At 52.7% G+C, this 14538-nt stretch overlaps 1 protein-coding gene across 1 annotated transcript; it reads left to right on the forward strand.

Annotated features, from left to right (window-relative positions):
* Window positions 1-7351: 7351 nt before the first annotated feature.
* Window positions 7352-12126, forward strand: RFPL4A (ret finger protein like 4A). Its single transcript, XM_045441403.1, has 3 exons — window positions 7352-7770; window positions 9169-9463; window positions 11234-12126. The coding sequence occupies exons 2-3, from the start codon at window positions 9178-9180 to the stop codon at window positions 11833-11835; spliced, it is 888 nt and encodes a 295-aa protein (XP_045297359.1). The 5' UTR covers window positions 7352-7770; window positions 9169-9177; the 3' UTR covers window positions 11836-12126.
* Window positions 12127-14538: the final 2412 nt, after the last annotated feature.

Here is a 14538-nt window from a genome sequence, read left to right on the forward strand (position 1 = left end):
GCCATCCTTGCCCTTCCCCCAACCCTCAGAAACCACCAATCTACTCTGCTTCCTTGGGTCTCTTTTAGATACCCCATTCAAGTGGAACCATGCAGTGTTTGTCCTTCTCAGTCGGTCAACCGACTGAGCCACCCAGGCGCCCCCAAAGACATCTTCTATCTGGACTTTCATGGAGGGTGTCGGCCAACCATGCTTGGAGTATCAGACTATGCTTTATTTTACGTAAACACATGACTCCAGTCTGGGTACTGAAAATCAAGTCTACCAGCCCTCCTACAGGGGAGAGTTGACTTGTAACAAAAGTGTTCCGGGGTGCCTGGGTGGCTCAGTAGGTTAAGTGTCCAACTTTGGCTCAGGTCATGATCTCACAGTTTGTGGGTTCGAGTCCCCCATTGGGCTCTGTGCTGACAGCTCTGCGCCTGGAGCCTGCCTCAGATTCTGTGTGTGCCTCTCTCTCTGCCCCTCCCCTGCTCGTGCTCTGTCTCTCTCTCTCTCCCTCTCCCTCTCGAAAAATAAAGCTCGTGCTCTGTCTCTCTCTCTCTCTCTCTCCCTCTCGAAAAATTAAAAAAAATTTTAGAGGGGCACCTGGGTGGCTCAGTCGGTTAAGTGTCTGACTTTGGCTCAGGTCATGATCTCATGGTTCGTGGGTTCGAGCCCCCCATTGGGCTCTGTGCTGACAGCCCAGAGTCTGGAGCCTGCTTCGGATTCTGTGTCTCCCTCTCTCTCTGCCCCTCCCCCACTTGCAGTGTCTCTCAAAAAAAAAAAAAAAAAAAAAAAACATCCTCCCCCGTTCATGCTCTGTCTCTCTCTGTCTCAAAAATAAATAAAAACATTAAAAAAAAATAAAAAAAAAAGTGTGTAGATAGTCAAAGCAGATAGTCAAAGCTCTGCCAATAACAGCTCAATGAGTGAGTAAACTCTCTCCCTCTAGTTACCTCAAGCCATCCTTTCTAGAACTCTGCAGAAGTTCGAAGGCAAAGACATTGTTGGGTTCCAGATTCACCTCTCCTGTTGGCTGCTTCTGTCTTTGGGCCTCCAAAGGTTACAAAGGACGCCCCCTTCTGGTGGGAAATGCACAAACACCTGGCCCTCCCCTGGACACTCTCTCCTACCCTCACCCCTTGGGCACACCCACCATGCCTTTCTGATCTGGTTTATTTTTATTTCATCCGAGCAGAAGTTGGAATTTCCCACCCAGGCAGAGGTTATATTACTCGGACCACACCTATTAAGGGTGTGGGTGAGAACTGAGAAATTATGTCCTACCCCCATGTAACAAACTTATTTAGTTGTAAGTCCTTTTGATACCTAAAGTGATAAGATGTCTTATATTCAGATAAAGAAAATGAATAAAGCCTACTCAGAACATTCTGTAAAGCCTCGTCAGTGAACAGAATCATTTCCTCAGACATGTTTTTCTCTATGTTTGCAGAAATTTATTTCTAGAGGTTCATTAAACAAACTAGAAACTATCTGGGATGCCTTGTTAGGTCAATGAGAACATTCCTTTGATTCTTTTTTGCCATAAATACTGCTCCAAATAAAAGATATTTAAAGTTTTTTGTTCTTACTTATTTTGAGGGGAGGAGGGGTAGAGAGAGACGAAGAGAGAGAATCCCAAGAAGGCTCACACTGAGCCCCGAGGCGGGGCTCGATCTCATGAACCGTGAGATCATGACCTGAGCAGAAATCAAGAGTCAGATGCTTAGCCAACTGAGCCACCAGGCACCTCAAAAGATATTTAAAAAAATTTTTTAACGTTTATGTATTTTTGAGAGACAAAGCGTGAGCAGGGGAGGGGCAGAGAGAGAGGGAGACACAGAATCCGAGCTGTCAGCACAGAGCCTAATTTGGAGTTCAAACCTACAAACCGTGAGATCGTGACCTGAGCCGAAGTCAGACGCTCAACCAACGGAACCACCCAGGCACCCCTTAACTTTACAAAATTCTAAAACTCATGTATCTGTAATAGATTGAAATGATATTCCACTGTGACCATTTTTTTTCCCTGTTTGATATTTTATTTGTCTGTTTCGCATTTTCTATTTGCTTATCTTGGGTTTGGAAACTTTCACAAACGAACAATTATTATTTATATGAGGAGGAAAACGGAGGCATTAAAATAAAGAACAAAGCTCAGTGGCAGTAAGCACCTTACAGAACAGTGAGATTCAACACAGGATAAAGTAAGACCTTGATTCTCCTGGGCTTCAGGCTGTCAGAAGTCTGGTGAGTATCCTTCAATGACATTGTACTACGTGCAGTTTGTGACATCCCCAAATCTGTTTTTCAAAGCTCTCCTTCCTCTTCCTCATGTGAAATGTAATCTTTACAGCCGAGACATGTATCACAAATACCTTGCATGTACTCTTAATGTTTCCTTTTTACCATGCCTTACCAAAACTCAGAGGAATTTCCCATGCTTTTACATGTGATTTAAAAAGCCATTTTTCTGGGGCACCTGGGTGGCTCAGTCAGTTGAGGGTCCATCTGTCTTCAGCTCAGGTCATGATCTTGTGGTTCGTGGGTTCGAGCCCCACGTTGGGCTCTGGGCTGACGGCTCAGAGCCTGGAGCCTGCTTCAGATTCTGTGTCTCCCTCTCTCTCTGCCCCTCCCCCACTCACTCTTTGTCTCTGTCAGAAATAAACATTTAAAAAAAATTTTTTTTTAATCCAGGGGAAAAAGATGAAAAAGACAAGATTGACTTTAAAATTTAGACTTGGGGCGCCTGGGTGGCGCAGTCGGTTAAGCGTCCGACTTCAGCCAGGTCACGATCTCGCGGTCCGCGAGTTCGAGCCCCGCGTCGGGCTCTGGGCTGATGGCTCAGAGCCTGGAGCCTGTTTCCGATTCTGTGTCTCCCTCTCTCTCTGCCCCTCCCCTGTTCATGCTCTGTCTCTCTCTGTCCCAAAAATAAATAAACGTTGAAAAAAAAAAGTAAAAAAAAAAAAAAAGTAAAATTTAGACTTAATCATTTAAAGTTTAAGTGACTAAATCAAGTGTAAATGATCACAGTTCAAGCATTAAATGACATTGTGCGTCATTCCTATGCAATGATGTGCCAATACTCTGCTATTTAATGTCAAAGATCAAGGCCACGGTACCAGCTTTCACGAGCGGCTGTCTCAACAAGGAAACCTGAAGATCAACACACAAGTCTGCGGAGAACGATTCTAGGAGTGTTGCATCCACACGACTCCTGAAATAGAATGCTATAGGCACCAGTGACAGTCACAACAAAGTTGATTACAATGAGAGGCAAGGCCGACCGATCTAGACCAACACTCTTGATAAGAGTGCGGCCCGGAACAGCTGGGGTACAGAGTTTTTAAAGCCGATCACATCGTTTTATCATTACCTGGGAACAGAACAGAGAAACGGTTCCCAGATGAGTTAGAAACAGTTGCCAGATGAGTTAGAAACAGTTGCCAGATGAGTTAGAAACAGTTGCCGAATGAGGTATTTATTTTAGACTTTCTGCCGCTAAGTTGCAACCAGTGGATCTCCTTGACCTTGTCTCTGATGCTCTTTTCTTTGAGCTTTTGTTTCCTTCCTTGGTGAAGCCTGATTTACAAGAGTATGAAGCGTGATTTACCAGAGTAAAAACAAGGCTGTTATCTTTTGACCTTCAGTGTCAGAACAAAGCTGTTATTTTTCAAGCTAAGCGTTAGCCCTACACTACAATTTAACCCTTACAGGAGAAGGGTTTACAAACTGTCCTGGGAACACAAGGTAGAGGAAAGATTTGTCTTGGGACCAGAGGAAAGGTCCCGATAGGAAGGAACAACCAAGGGGCTGTGACTTTCTTGGAGTTTCGCCAGATCAAACATGCTGAAGTATTTCCACGCTGAAGGAAGGATGGGATATCACGTACCTGTGAGTTTACACTGCGGTGATTTTATTTTTTTTTTAATTTTTTTTTCAACGTTTATTTATTTTTGGGACAGAGAGAGACAGAGCATGAACGGGGGAGGGGCAGAGAGAGAGGGAGACACAGAATCGGAAGCAGGCTCCAGGCTCTGAGCCATCAGCCCAGAGCCCGACGCGGGGCTCGAACTCACGGACCGCGAGATCGTGACCTGGCTGAAGTCCGACACTTAACCGACTGCGCCACCCAGGCGCCCCTACACTGCGGTGATTTTAAATAGTCTTGTGAAGAGCAGGTAGTCAAGGTGTCCCGAGGCATCAGGAGGCATAGACGTTTGCTAAACGGAGACGCCTGGCAGCAGGGGAGTCCCGGGCCTCTCCAGGTTGTCTGGGAAAGTAGGGTGGAGGCAGGAAGCCTGCACCAGAACCGAGAGGCACAAGGGGGCCTCCTGGGGGGTGGCGGCGAGCTGACCCGAGTCAGGTTTTAGAATGACTTCATTTATCAGAGGTTGTTAGAAGCCTAAGACACTCACAAAGCAAATCTTGCCCAGGCTTTTTATATATGGAGAATCAAGGACAAAATAAGTAGGAGAATATTTAACAAAAACCAAACCCCAAATTTCATTGCGAAAATATATGTGTTTTATATTTATGTTTCTATTTATATTTATGAGCTATTTGTTATGACTCATCTTTATTATTATTTTTTTTAATGTTTATTCATTTTTGAGAGAGAGACAGAGAGATAGAGCGTGACTAGGGGAGGGGCCGAGAGAGAGGGAGACACAGAATCCGAAGCAGGCTCCAGGCTCTGAGCTGTCAGCACAGAGCCTGACATGGGGCTCGAACTCACAGACGGCAAGATCCCGACCTGAGCCGAAGTCGGTCGCTTAACCGACCGAGCCACCCAGGTGCCCCATGACTCATCTTTAATTTCAAAAATATGTTAAATGATTTTTCACACAATTTACTTTTTTTTTTTTTTTTTTTTTACTTTAAATGTGCAGTAGGGAGCCTGGGTGGCTCAGTCAGTTAAGCGTCCGACTTCAGCTCAGGTCATGATCTCACTGTTCGTGGGTTGGAGCCCGGCTTTGGGCTCTGTGCTGACAGCTCTGAGCCTGTTTTGTCCAGATTCTGTCTCCCTCTGTGTCTGCCCCTCCCCTGTTCATGCTCTGTCTCTCTCTCTCTGTCTCTCTCTGTCTCTCTTTCTCTCTCTCTCTCAAAACTAAATAAACATTAAAAAAATGTTTTTAATGTGCATTAAAGACGGATGACAAGAAGGGATTTCTTTTCTCTAGTCAGTGATTGGCTGTAATACGGGGGGTCGGGGGGGGGGAGGAGGGGATCTCCTACGAGGGGATAATGTGCAGCGAAATTCCATTTCACCTTGCTCTGGACCACAGTACAAAGTGATTACTTAGCGACTATGTTGTTCCTCTGTCAGCTTGGACCTGTATCTCCTCAGGAGCAGAAAATGTGGTCAAGGTGAAGGTATGAGATCCATTGCTAATGTTGAAATAAAATAATGATTTCCAAAGGAGAAGCCTCACCAGGCGCAGGTTGGGGTCCCCGTCCAGGACAGTCCCCGTCACCGCCCAGAGTCCCAACTCCCAAAGACGCGTTGACTTTCACACATGGGGAAACATGTTATTTGCAAAGGCCACGATACCACTCATGGCTGGTCCCCACCTCCCCGGTGGTGGTGTCTGAGATGAACCCAGCCAAGTCCAGGGCACAGAGTACAATACTGAAGTCTCGCGTGCTTTATTAGAATCGGGAGGAGATGCCGCGTGGCACACTCCTGGGCCATCAGAGATGACCGGGTGGGGGTTTCTGTGCCCCAGGCAGGGTCATATCCACCGTGGACAGAAGGAAGCACTTCCACGAGTGGGCAGACCCCGTGGCCCAAATGCCCCCGATGCACTTCATCCGGTCTACCGTCTGTCTGGCTGTGGTTGCCAAAGCTTTGCCGCAGAAATCTTTCCTGGCTCCGGAACCAGGACTGAGTTAACGGCTCATGTTAACTGGACTGAATTGTTTCCCAAATCAGCCGCTTAACCACAAGTTAGAATTACAGAGATTTCTTTTCCCCACGAGTCGAAGAAAAAGAGACAAGATAATGTTCATGACGCCAAGTATCTTGTGAGGAAACAAAGAGCAGACATGGGGGCCTTGCTGCCCCCCCCAACCCCCCCCCCCCCGTCATCTGCACGGGTCTCCCTTCAGGCTGGGTCCTGGGAGGAACCCTGAGGAGGAGGTGTGGTTAAGAACCCGGGAGGCGGGAGAGCAGGGATGGTAAACGTGGGCTGGGGGAACGTGCCTCAGTTTCCATGAGAAGCGATACAGACGCCCAGTAGGTGCCAGCAAGGGATTCTGTGGAAGGGAGCAACTGAATGATACTTAACGTAACCACATAGACACAGTCTAACCCCCTCCCACCCCCGCTGTCTCCCACTTTCTCATCCTGCCTCTTAATCTGCGATCAACACGGAGTCCTCTAAACTGCAAGGGACAGCTTTTGCACGCGATTGAAAAGAAATGCCTCCTCGTATGTATCTCATCTCTGTTGTGATGGAGCACATCCCATGGTAATATTGTAAAACATCTTCAGTCTTTGATTCTGTAAAGAACGTGAAGCCAGACCTTCACAGGCTCACTTGTCGTCAGGGATGAGCTTTGGGGTTTGTTTACAGAACTTTTTTTTTTAATGTTTATTTATTTTTGAGACAGAGAGACAGAGCATAAACAGAGGAGGGGCAGAGAGAGAGGGAGACACAGAATCCAAAGCAGGCTCCAGGCTCTGAGCTGTCAGCACAGAGCCCCACGCGGGGCTGGAACCCACGAACCATGAGATCATGACCTGAGCCCAAGTCGGACGCTCAACCGACTGAGCCACTCAGGTGCCCCTGTTTACCGAACTTTTTTTTTTAATTTTTTTAACGTTTATTTATTTCTGAGACAGAGAGAGACAGAGCATGAACAGGGGAGGGTCAGAGAGAGGGAGACACAGAATCAGAAACAGGCTCCAGGTTCTGAGCTGTCAGCACAGAGCCCGACGAGGGGCTTGAAACCACGAACAGTGAGATCATGACCTGAGCCCAAGTCGGACGCTCAACCGACTGAGCCACCCAGGCGCCCCATGTTTACCGAACTTCTAAGCAAGGGTCCTCACGTTTGTGGAGAAAACACTTGTGGAGAAGTGGCTGTGACCTAGTCCGTGTGATTTGGGGAGAGACTTCTGAGTGGGCTTAACCATTTGTGTGGACCAAAATGGGGGAATTCACCTTCATGACCAAAACTATTTGATGGGGTGCCTGGGTGACTCAGTCGGTTGAGCATCCGGCTTTGGCTCAGGTCATGATCTCACGGTTCGTGGGTTTGATCCGCACGTCAGGCTCTGTGCTGCCAGCTCAGAGCCTGGAGCCTGCTTCCATTCTGTGTCTCCCTCTCTCTCTGCCCCTCCCCCACTCCAGCTCTGTCTCTCTCAAAAATAAATAAACATTACAAAAAAAAAAAAAAAAAGAAAATGTTTAAAAAAAAAAACTATTTGAAGCTAGCCTCATTCATGTATAGGGATCAATAAGGATGATATATCTTTAAAAAATGTTAACCCTAACCCCAATTCTTATCACCCACAGAGGAAAGATGCAACATTTGTCTAGAATGATCCCGAGGCAACCTTGTGGTCTTATCACATTAAAAGTAACACTTTGAAGTCAACCTCCTTTGTTTTCGGTGGCCTAACAGAGAAAAGTCCCACGGATGCCAGAACTCATCCAATTCTGAGTGGATTAGAGGGGAGGAAATGGGTGGGATGGGCGGGGAGCAGTGCTAATAAAAGGCCCTCCTGGGAGATCTCACTTCAGAACTGCTGCTGGGACAAGACCTGGGGCCAGAGGAGAAGAGGTGCGTACAATCTTCTTATTTCCCAAGTGTCTACACAGACCTATAACTACGGAGGACAAACGGGCGGTTGCCAGGGGGGTCGGGGTGGAGGTGGGAGGCCCGGGTGAAGGGCAGAGGGGAGTCCCGGCTTCCAGTTAGGGAGTGAGTCATGGGGAGGAAAGGCAGGTGCAGGGAACATGGTCAGTGAGCTTCTGACAGTGTGGTCGGGGGACCCTCGTGCTGAGCCCCGCGGAACTACAGACCCGTCCAATCACTACGTTGTACGCCTGCAACGAACATAACTTTGCGTGCCAACTGTAGCCAGTTTTTTAAATTTTTTCAAACTTTGGGGGCACCCGGGTTTCAGCTCAGGTCACGACCTCACGGTCTGGGAGTTCGAGCCCCGCATCGGGCTCTGTGCTGACAGTGCGGAGCCCGCTGGGGATTCTCTCTCTGCCTCTGTCTCCGCCCCTCCCTTGCTCACGCTGTCTCAAAATAAATTAAAAAAAAAAAAAAAAAAACTTGAAAAATGTTAAATATCTACAAGAGCTCATAGGAGAAAGCAAAGGCTCAGAAGGGAGCGATCGATAAATGCAGCCAGTGCCGTCTGATGCCAACTCAGTGCATCACAGCGTGCGCTCCTGGGATCCTGGGCCCCTCTAAAGGGAGCGGCAGGCAGAACGTAGGTTCCCCACACCGGCTTGCAGATTCGGGACGGTCGCCCCCGTGCTGGGCCAGAACGGAGCTTGGCCAACGCAGACGTGGTGAGCAAAGCCCCAGCCACGGCCATCCTACCTCTCACGCTGGGCTGCGGCTTCTGTCCTGTGCAGGTGGGGTAGCTGCTAGGGGTGGGGGGTGGGGGGGGGTTGAGGGGGGTGGGGGTGGGGGGGGAGGGGGTGCGGTCCTGGCTGCCCAGGAGCTGACCCACCTGTGGAACGGCAAACTCCTTCTCTGGCAGCCTCACAGACAATGAGGCAAATCTAATCGACCTTAGCAAAATGTAAGCCTCCCAGCATGAACTGGTTTCTGGAAGTTTGCATGAGATGGTATACACGCTCTGTGCCTCTCGTCGGGTCTCCCCCTCTACACGCGTGTGTGTCTCACGCTCGCGGCACTTTTCTGTGTGGACAAGCCCCACCCCGGGTGCTCCTAGCCAGGGGTGGCTGGCCGGCCACCAGCTGGGACAGCTCGGGTGCGGTAGGGCCCCTCTCACCACCCACTTAGGGCCTGAGGGTGAATCGTGTCCTTCATCCCGTCTAGCATCTTAAACCTCAGAACCCAAGGGCCGCGAGTCCCGTATGTTTGTACGTGTGCGGGACCTTTGCCACTCGTTAGTAGTGACTGCAAATCACCGCGGGTGTAAAGGGGAGAGTGGCCCAAGGCCTCAGGGAAAATTCCAACGTGCACGTCTCTCCCCAGACGGGGGCCATGGCCGAACACTTTAAAGAAGTAAGCAGGTGTCTCGTGTGCCTGGCTTACCTCGAAACGCCCGTGTACCTGAAATGTGGCTACGTCTGCTGCCTGCGGTGTCTGGATTCGCTGCAGAGGGAGCCCGACGGGGCGGGCCTACTGTGCCCCTCCTGCTCCGTGGTCTCTCAGAAGGAGGACATCAGGCCCGGAAGCCAGCTTGGGAGGCTGGTTGCAAAGATCAAGGAGTTAGAGCCCCAGCTGCGAGCTGTTCTGCGGATGAACCCAAAGATACGCAAGTTCCAAGGTACAGCCTGTCCCCACACGTAAATGTCCCGGAAGACGCAGCCTGCCTACCCGTTTCTTCTAATTTTTTTTTTTTTAAGGTTTATTTATTTTTGGGACAGAGAGAGAGGGAGACACAGAATCGGAAACAGGCTCCAGGCTCTGAGCCATCAGCCCAGAGCCTGACGTGGGGCTCGAACTCCCGGACTGAGAGATCGTGACCTGGCTGAAGTCGGACGCTTAACCGACTGCGCCACCCAGGCGCCCCAAGGTTTATTTATTTTTGAGACAGAGGGAGAGAGAGCACGAATGGGGGAGGGGCAGAGAGAGAGGGAGACACAGAATCGGAAGCAGGCTCCAGGCTCTGAGCTGCCAGCACAGAGCCCGATGCGGGGCTCGAACTCACAAACCGTGAGATCGTGACCCGAGCCGAAGTCGGACGTTGAACCCGACTGAGCCGCCCAGGCGCCCCCTGCCTACCCATTCCTTAAGGGGATGAGCTGAAACATAGCTTTCCAAGGCCCGGTCATGCTTTCCTGGAAGCACCGATTAGCGCCATCTATGAGAAAACAATTTCAGCTTCCGGCCGTGGCCTGCACCCGAGAGGAGTCACGCCTGACTCTCTCCCAAGTCAGGGTTACCGTGGATTCTCACGGCTCAGCTGCGCGTCTAACGTGCTCAAGGATGCCAGGAGGGACCTCCCAGGCTCCTTGGAGCTCGCAGAGCCCTTGCTCCTCCTGGCTCTGTCCCGACTCTGTCCCGACTCCCCTGTGCTGGGTCCTGAGGGGTTGGCGGGTCCCGTGGGTGTGAATGGGCTGTGAGGAGGGTGCTGGGGTGGGCACGTCAGCCCACAGTGTCGTGCCAAGGACACGGGTCTCCGTGTTCCCGGAGTTTACTTCCAGCTCCTTGCAACCTGAATCTGAGAATGGTGAGCCGTGTCCCAGAAACGTGACCGGTCTTGACACGTCCCCTGTGATGTCCCCTGTGACGGTCGGAGGGTCTGGGCATCTTCCAAACACCTGTGTGCTGGGACGCCAAGTGCAGCAGTTGGTGTTCGGTCCAGAGGGTTTATTTCCAAGGCTCCTGGCTCCACCCATGCGGTCACCTGGCCTCCCTACAGGGCAAGCCAGAGACGTGGGCAGCACCCACAGTCCTTTTCCTCCCACCCCCTGCCCCTCTGGCACTGCCCTGTGTCTATGTCACTGCCAGAGCCCAGCACGTCCCCACTGGTGTCCACGAGGGTCCCTTCCTCTGCCTGGACTGTCCAGAGTTCACCCGTCTCCTTCGGGACCCCAAGCCTTACTCCTCTGTGTGATTACAACTCCAGGGAGCAAGGGCCCGGGATGCACTTGTCTGCTCAACATCGGTAGACGAGGAAGGTGCTGGCCAAGACAACGAAACATGTGAAAAACTTGCATATTTACTGTTATTCTGCAGTAAGTGCACTAGTTTCCGTCCTTCACACATTCACCTGATGCCTGCAGGTCAGCAGGGCCCGCGCTACTTTGCATGATAATTTGAGACCACGCCGCCCGGCGTCTTCGGTCGGATCACTTGGTGTGAAGACAACACAGGCTAGGAGTCAGAGGGACTAGTTCTGAGCACCGTCACCCACTCTGTCTGTAAAGTCGACCCCCTCAGGGGCCAGGGAAGTTTCCCCGGGGAAATTCCGAGCAGCACGGAGCGGAGGGTGAAGGGGTGACCGCGGCCGAGACGTCTGGGCCTTTGCAGCAGACGTGCAGAGGGCCGCCGGGCACGTGTGCTTGCTGACTGGCTTCTCTCTCTCCCACAGTGGACGTGACCTTGGACGTTGACACGGCCAACGGCTACCTCGTCATTTCTGAGGACCTGAAGAGTGTCCACTGCGGGTATTCCAGACAGAACCGGACGCCCCGGGCCGAGAGATTCGACTATGCCCTCTGTGTGCTGGGCTCCCCTGGGTTCTCCTCTGGCCGCCACTATTGGGAGGTGGACGTGGGGACCAGCAAGGAATGGGACGTGGGTGTTTGCAGAGACTCTGCTCATCGGCAAGGGCCGGTTCTGCTGTCCTCAGAGTTTGGCTTCTGGACGGTGGGTCTGAGGACCGATCTCTTCCAAGCCGGCACCATGCCTGTGACTGTTCTCTCGGTGAGCCCCCGGTTACACCGCGTAGGGGTCTTCCTGGATAGGAATTTTGGCACCGTTTCCTTTTACCACGTTAGCGACGGATCCCACATTTTCACATTCACTGAAATTCCTGCCGCGGAGACGCTGCGTCCGTTTTTTGCTCCTGGGAATCCGACCACGGACGGTCGAGAAGTCCTGAGAATCTGCCCTGTGAGGAGCCCAGGCGTTGCCGGCAACCCCGCGGGTTCTGGGCAGAGCAAACGAACCTCCGATACAGAACATTTGTAGAGAATTCCCGTGTGCTCACAGCCGGAGCCGGGAACTCTCCTGCCGGTTACGTGCGTGGTGCAGACGTGGCGGGAAAACACGCAACGGCTGGTGAATCGTGAATGCTAATTACATGAAAGAAAGCATTTAAGCATCAGCACAGTTGTTTCTCTGGGGACTCGTTCCTATTTCTGTTCCGATGACTGGGTTCTGGGTTTTCAGATCAGTTTCTGAGTGTTTTTTTTATTTTCTGCAGTATTAACTTAGTGTGTAATGGAGGTTATAAGGGAAGTAAAAACTTGGATGTGACCCTACGGGTTAATTGACTTTCTAGGTGATATGTGGGCCAAGACCTATGTAAACAGTAAAAATGTGTGTGTGTGTGTGTGTGTGTGTTTTCGGTTTTACTCAACCGCTGAAAGGCACACATTCCTTTCAAGTGCACGCCAGTCCGGGAACGCGGGAAGGAGGCAGATAGGGCGGTCCGGGAGGTGGCAGCCTGGCATCACGGGGGCTCGGATGCACTTGGTACCACCGGAGTGCCAGCTTAAAGCAAGAGGTTCGCCCCTGGTCACTCTGCATTGGGCTGCACGCCCCCCCACCCCCACCCCGGGTTTCCACACACAGCGAACATACCACTGTCAGCCCAGGGAGGTTCTTTGCGGGCAGGGGGCGGGGCTGTGTCACCCCAGCAGGATCCACCCCTTTCCAATACAGCGCCATTTTTAACATTTCCTTTTTGTGTGCCGAAGTCATCCTACTTTATTTTCTAATGTTCAGTTATCGCTGCCTAGTTAGGGCTAGGCTTGGAGTGACGGTAAGTGAACCGGTGAGAACACCCCACACAGGGCCTCTCCCCCTGCAGTCCACTCCCCTTGGAGAGCACGGGACTGGGGTCAACTGTTACAGGTCCCCACATCAACGCAGGCTAGCACATCCCCCGGCAGTAGAGGGGGCCACCCGTGTGCAGTTCTCAGGAGGGGCCTCCAGGGTGCCGAGGATGAGGGGGGCTGGCCCTCAGCACGGATGGTACAGCCAGGCCGGCATCAAAGGGTTGGCAAGCAGGTTAGAGCACCGTTGTCTAGAGTCGTGTTTGCTCCAAAGTGTCCAGAAGACGCGTTTAAGAAGGAATCATTAAATAGAACTCTGAAATTACAAACGTGCAAACCAAAATACACGAGTGATGAAAAAGAATTAGCCTTAAACACAGAAAGAAAAAACAGAAATACTCAGTAGGAAGCAACAGGGCCCACAGCAGGCGTGTCCTTGTCCCAGGGGCTGGGGCCGACGGGCCTGCAGGGCTGGAAGTCACTCAAAGCACAAGGCCGTGCAGGGAGCGAACTTTCCTCAGTCGGCAGTAAGTACACTAGGCTCGCGGCCACGTGGTGTCGCCCACACGTCCAGAAGGCTGCCTAAGTGGCAGCTGCCACAGACAATAGGAAAACAACAGCGGCTGTGTTCCAATAAAACTTTATTTACAAAAATAAGCAGCGGCCGGGGCCGTAGTTTGCCCACCTGAGTTGGGGCGTCATGCGCTGACTGCACATGGGTCCCGTGCAGCACAGAGCGGGGCGTGTGCACACTGAGGGCGTGGAAGGGGTGCGGGGTCCCGTGTGCCGGGCCGGGCGGCAGGGGGGCCAAGTAGGTCAGGATTCTGCATCGAGGGCAGACGAGTTCTGAAGGGAAGGTGAGGCAGAGGCAGAGGCTGGCCGAGGCAGGCTCTGTGTCGTGCTTCTAGGACACAGGTGAGAGGCGGGGACACCGAACGCAAGGGAGACTGAGCGCTAGCAGCTAGCGCAGTGGGCCGCGGGAGCACACGTCCTGAGACGCGGGGGCAGGCCTGCGAGTGGGCGGGGCCTCTGCCTCCATCTTGGCCTCCGGTGCCCGGGCGGGTCACAGACCCACACACTCACCCCCAGACAAGCCCCGGCCGGCCTGTCCCCTCCGGCCCTGGCACAGGTGGCCCAAGGCCCCTGCAGACACACCCACCGGGACCCCCACCAGCCCCCGCAACATTGGGGCCGGAGTCTGAGCGACTCGCAGGAGGAGGAGGAGCGAGCCAGTGAGGCAGGAACGGCCGGCTGGGCTCCTCAGTTGCAAACCCGGCGCGCAGGCCTAATCAGGGGTCGGGGCTCTTAGAGGGACGAGGCGGGGGCACCGGGACTTTGGAGCTGACGTGCGTTCATACCGAGGGAACGAGAGGGGACGCGCTAAGTGCTGCGGCCGCCGTCTGGGGACAGACCCTCAGGGCTTCTGGACAGCAAACCCAGGTCGTGTTTCGGTCTCCCCCCCGCCCCTCCCCGCCCCATGGAAGGAGGGTCCAGCCCGCCGGGTCCCTGGAGCCCCGGGAAGACCAAGACCGGGGCTCGCCCACCTGCCCCCATGCTCCCAGCACCCCAAGCCCTCCCTTCTCTGGGTGCGGAAGCTGCCGCTGTCCCATGCATTCAGCCACCGCGCCCCTCGACAGCAAGGACAGAAGTCCAGCCGCCCTGCCGGCAAGCTCACTCCCGCTCCGCCATCTGTCTCTGACCTGCCGTCCCCGTGGCTGTCCCTGGGGCTCACAAGCCACCCCCTCATGTCGGCCGCCTCCTTGGAATGTGAGACACAGACAGCCCTCACCACCATGCGAGAGGGACCCACGGCAGGGCGGGGGGCGGAAGAGCAAGAGCTCAGACCCGGTGTCCCCCTGCTCCGGTAGCAGCATAGACCACCGCCGGCTGTACC

Source organism: Leopardus geoffroyi, chromosome E2, assembly GCF_018350155.1.
Source record: "Leopardus geoffroyi isolate Oge1 chromosome E2, O.geoffroyi_Oge1_pat1.0, whole genome shotgun sequence".
Classification (NCBI taxonomy): Eukaryota; Metazoa; Chordata; class Mammalia; order Carnivora; family Felidae; genus Leopardus; species Leopardus geoffroyi.

Coding starts and splice junctions, on each gene's coding strand:
- RFPL4A (XM_045441403.1), top strand. CDS start 9,178: ATGGCCGAACACTTTAAAGAAGTAAGCAGGTGTCTCGTGTGCCTGGCT. Junction 9,464..11,233: donor AAAGATACGCAAGTTCCAAG/GTACAGCCTGTC, acceptor TCTCTCCCACAG/TGGACGTGACCTTGGACGTT.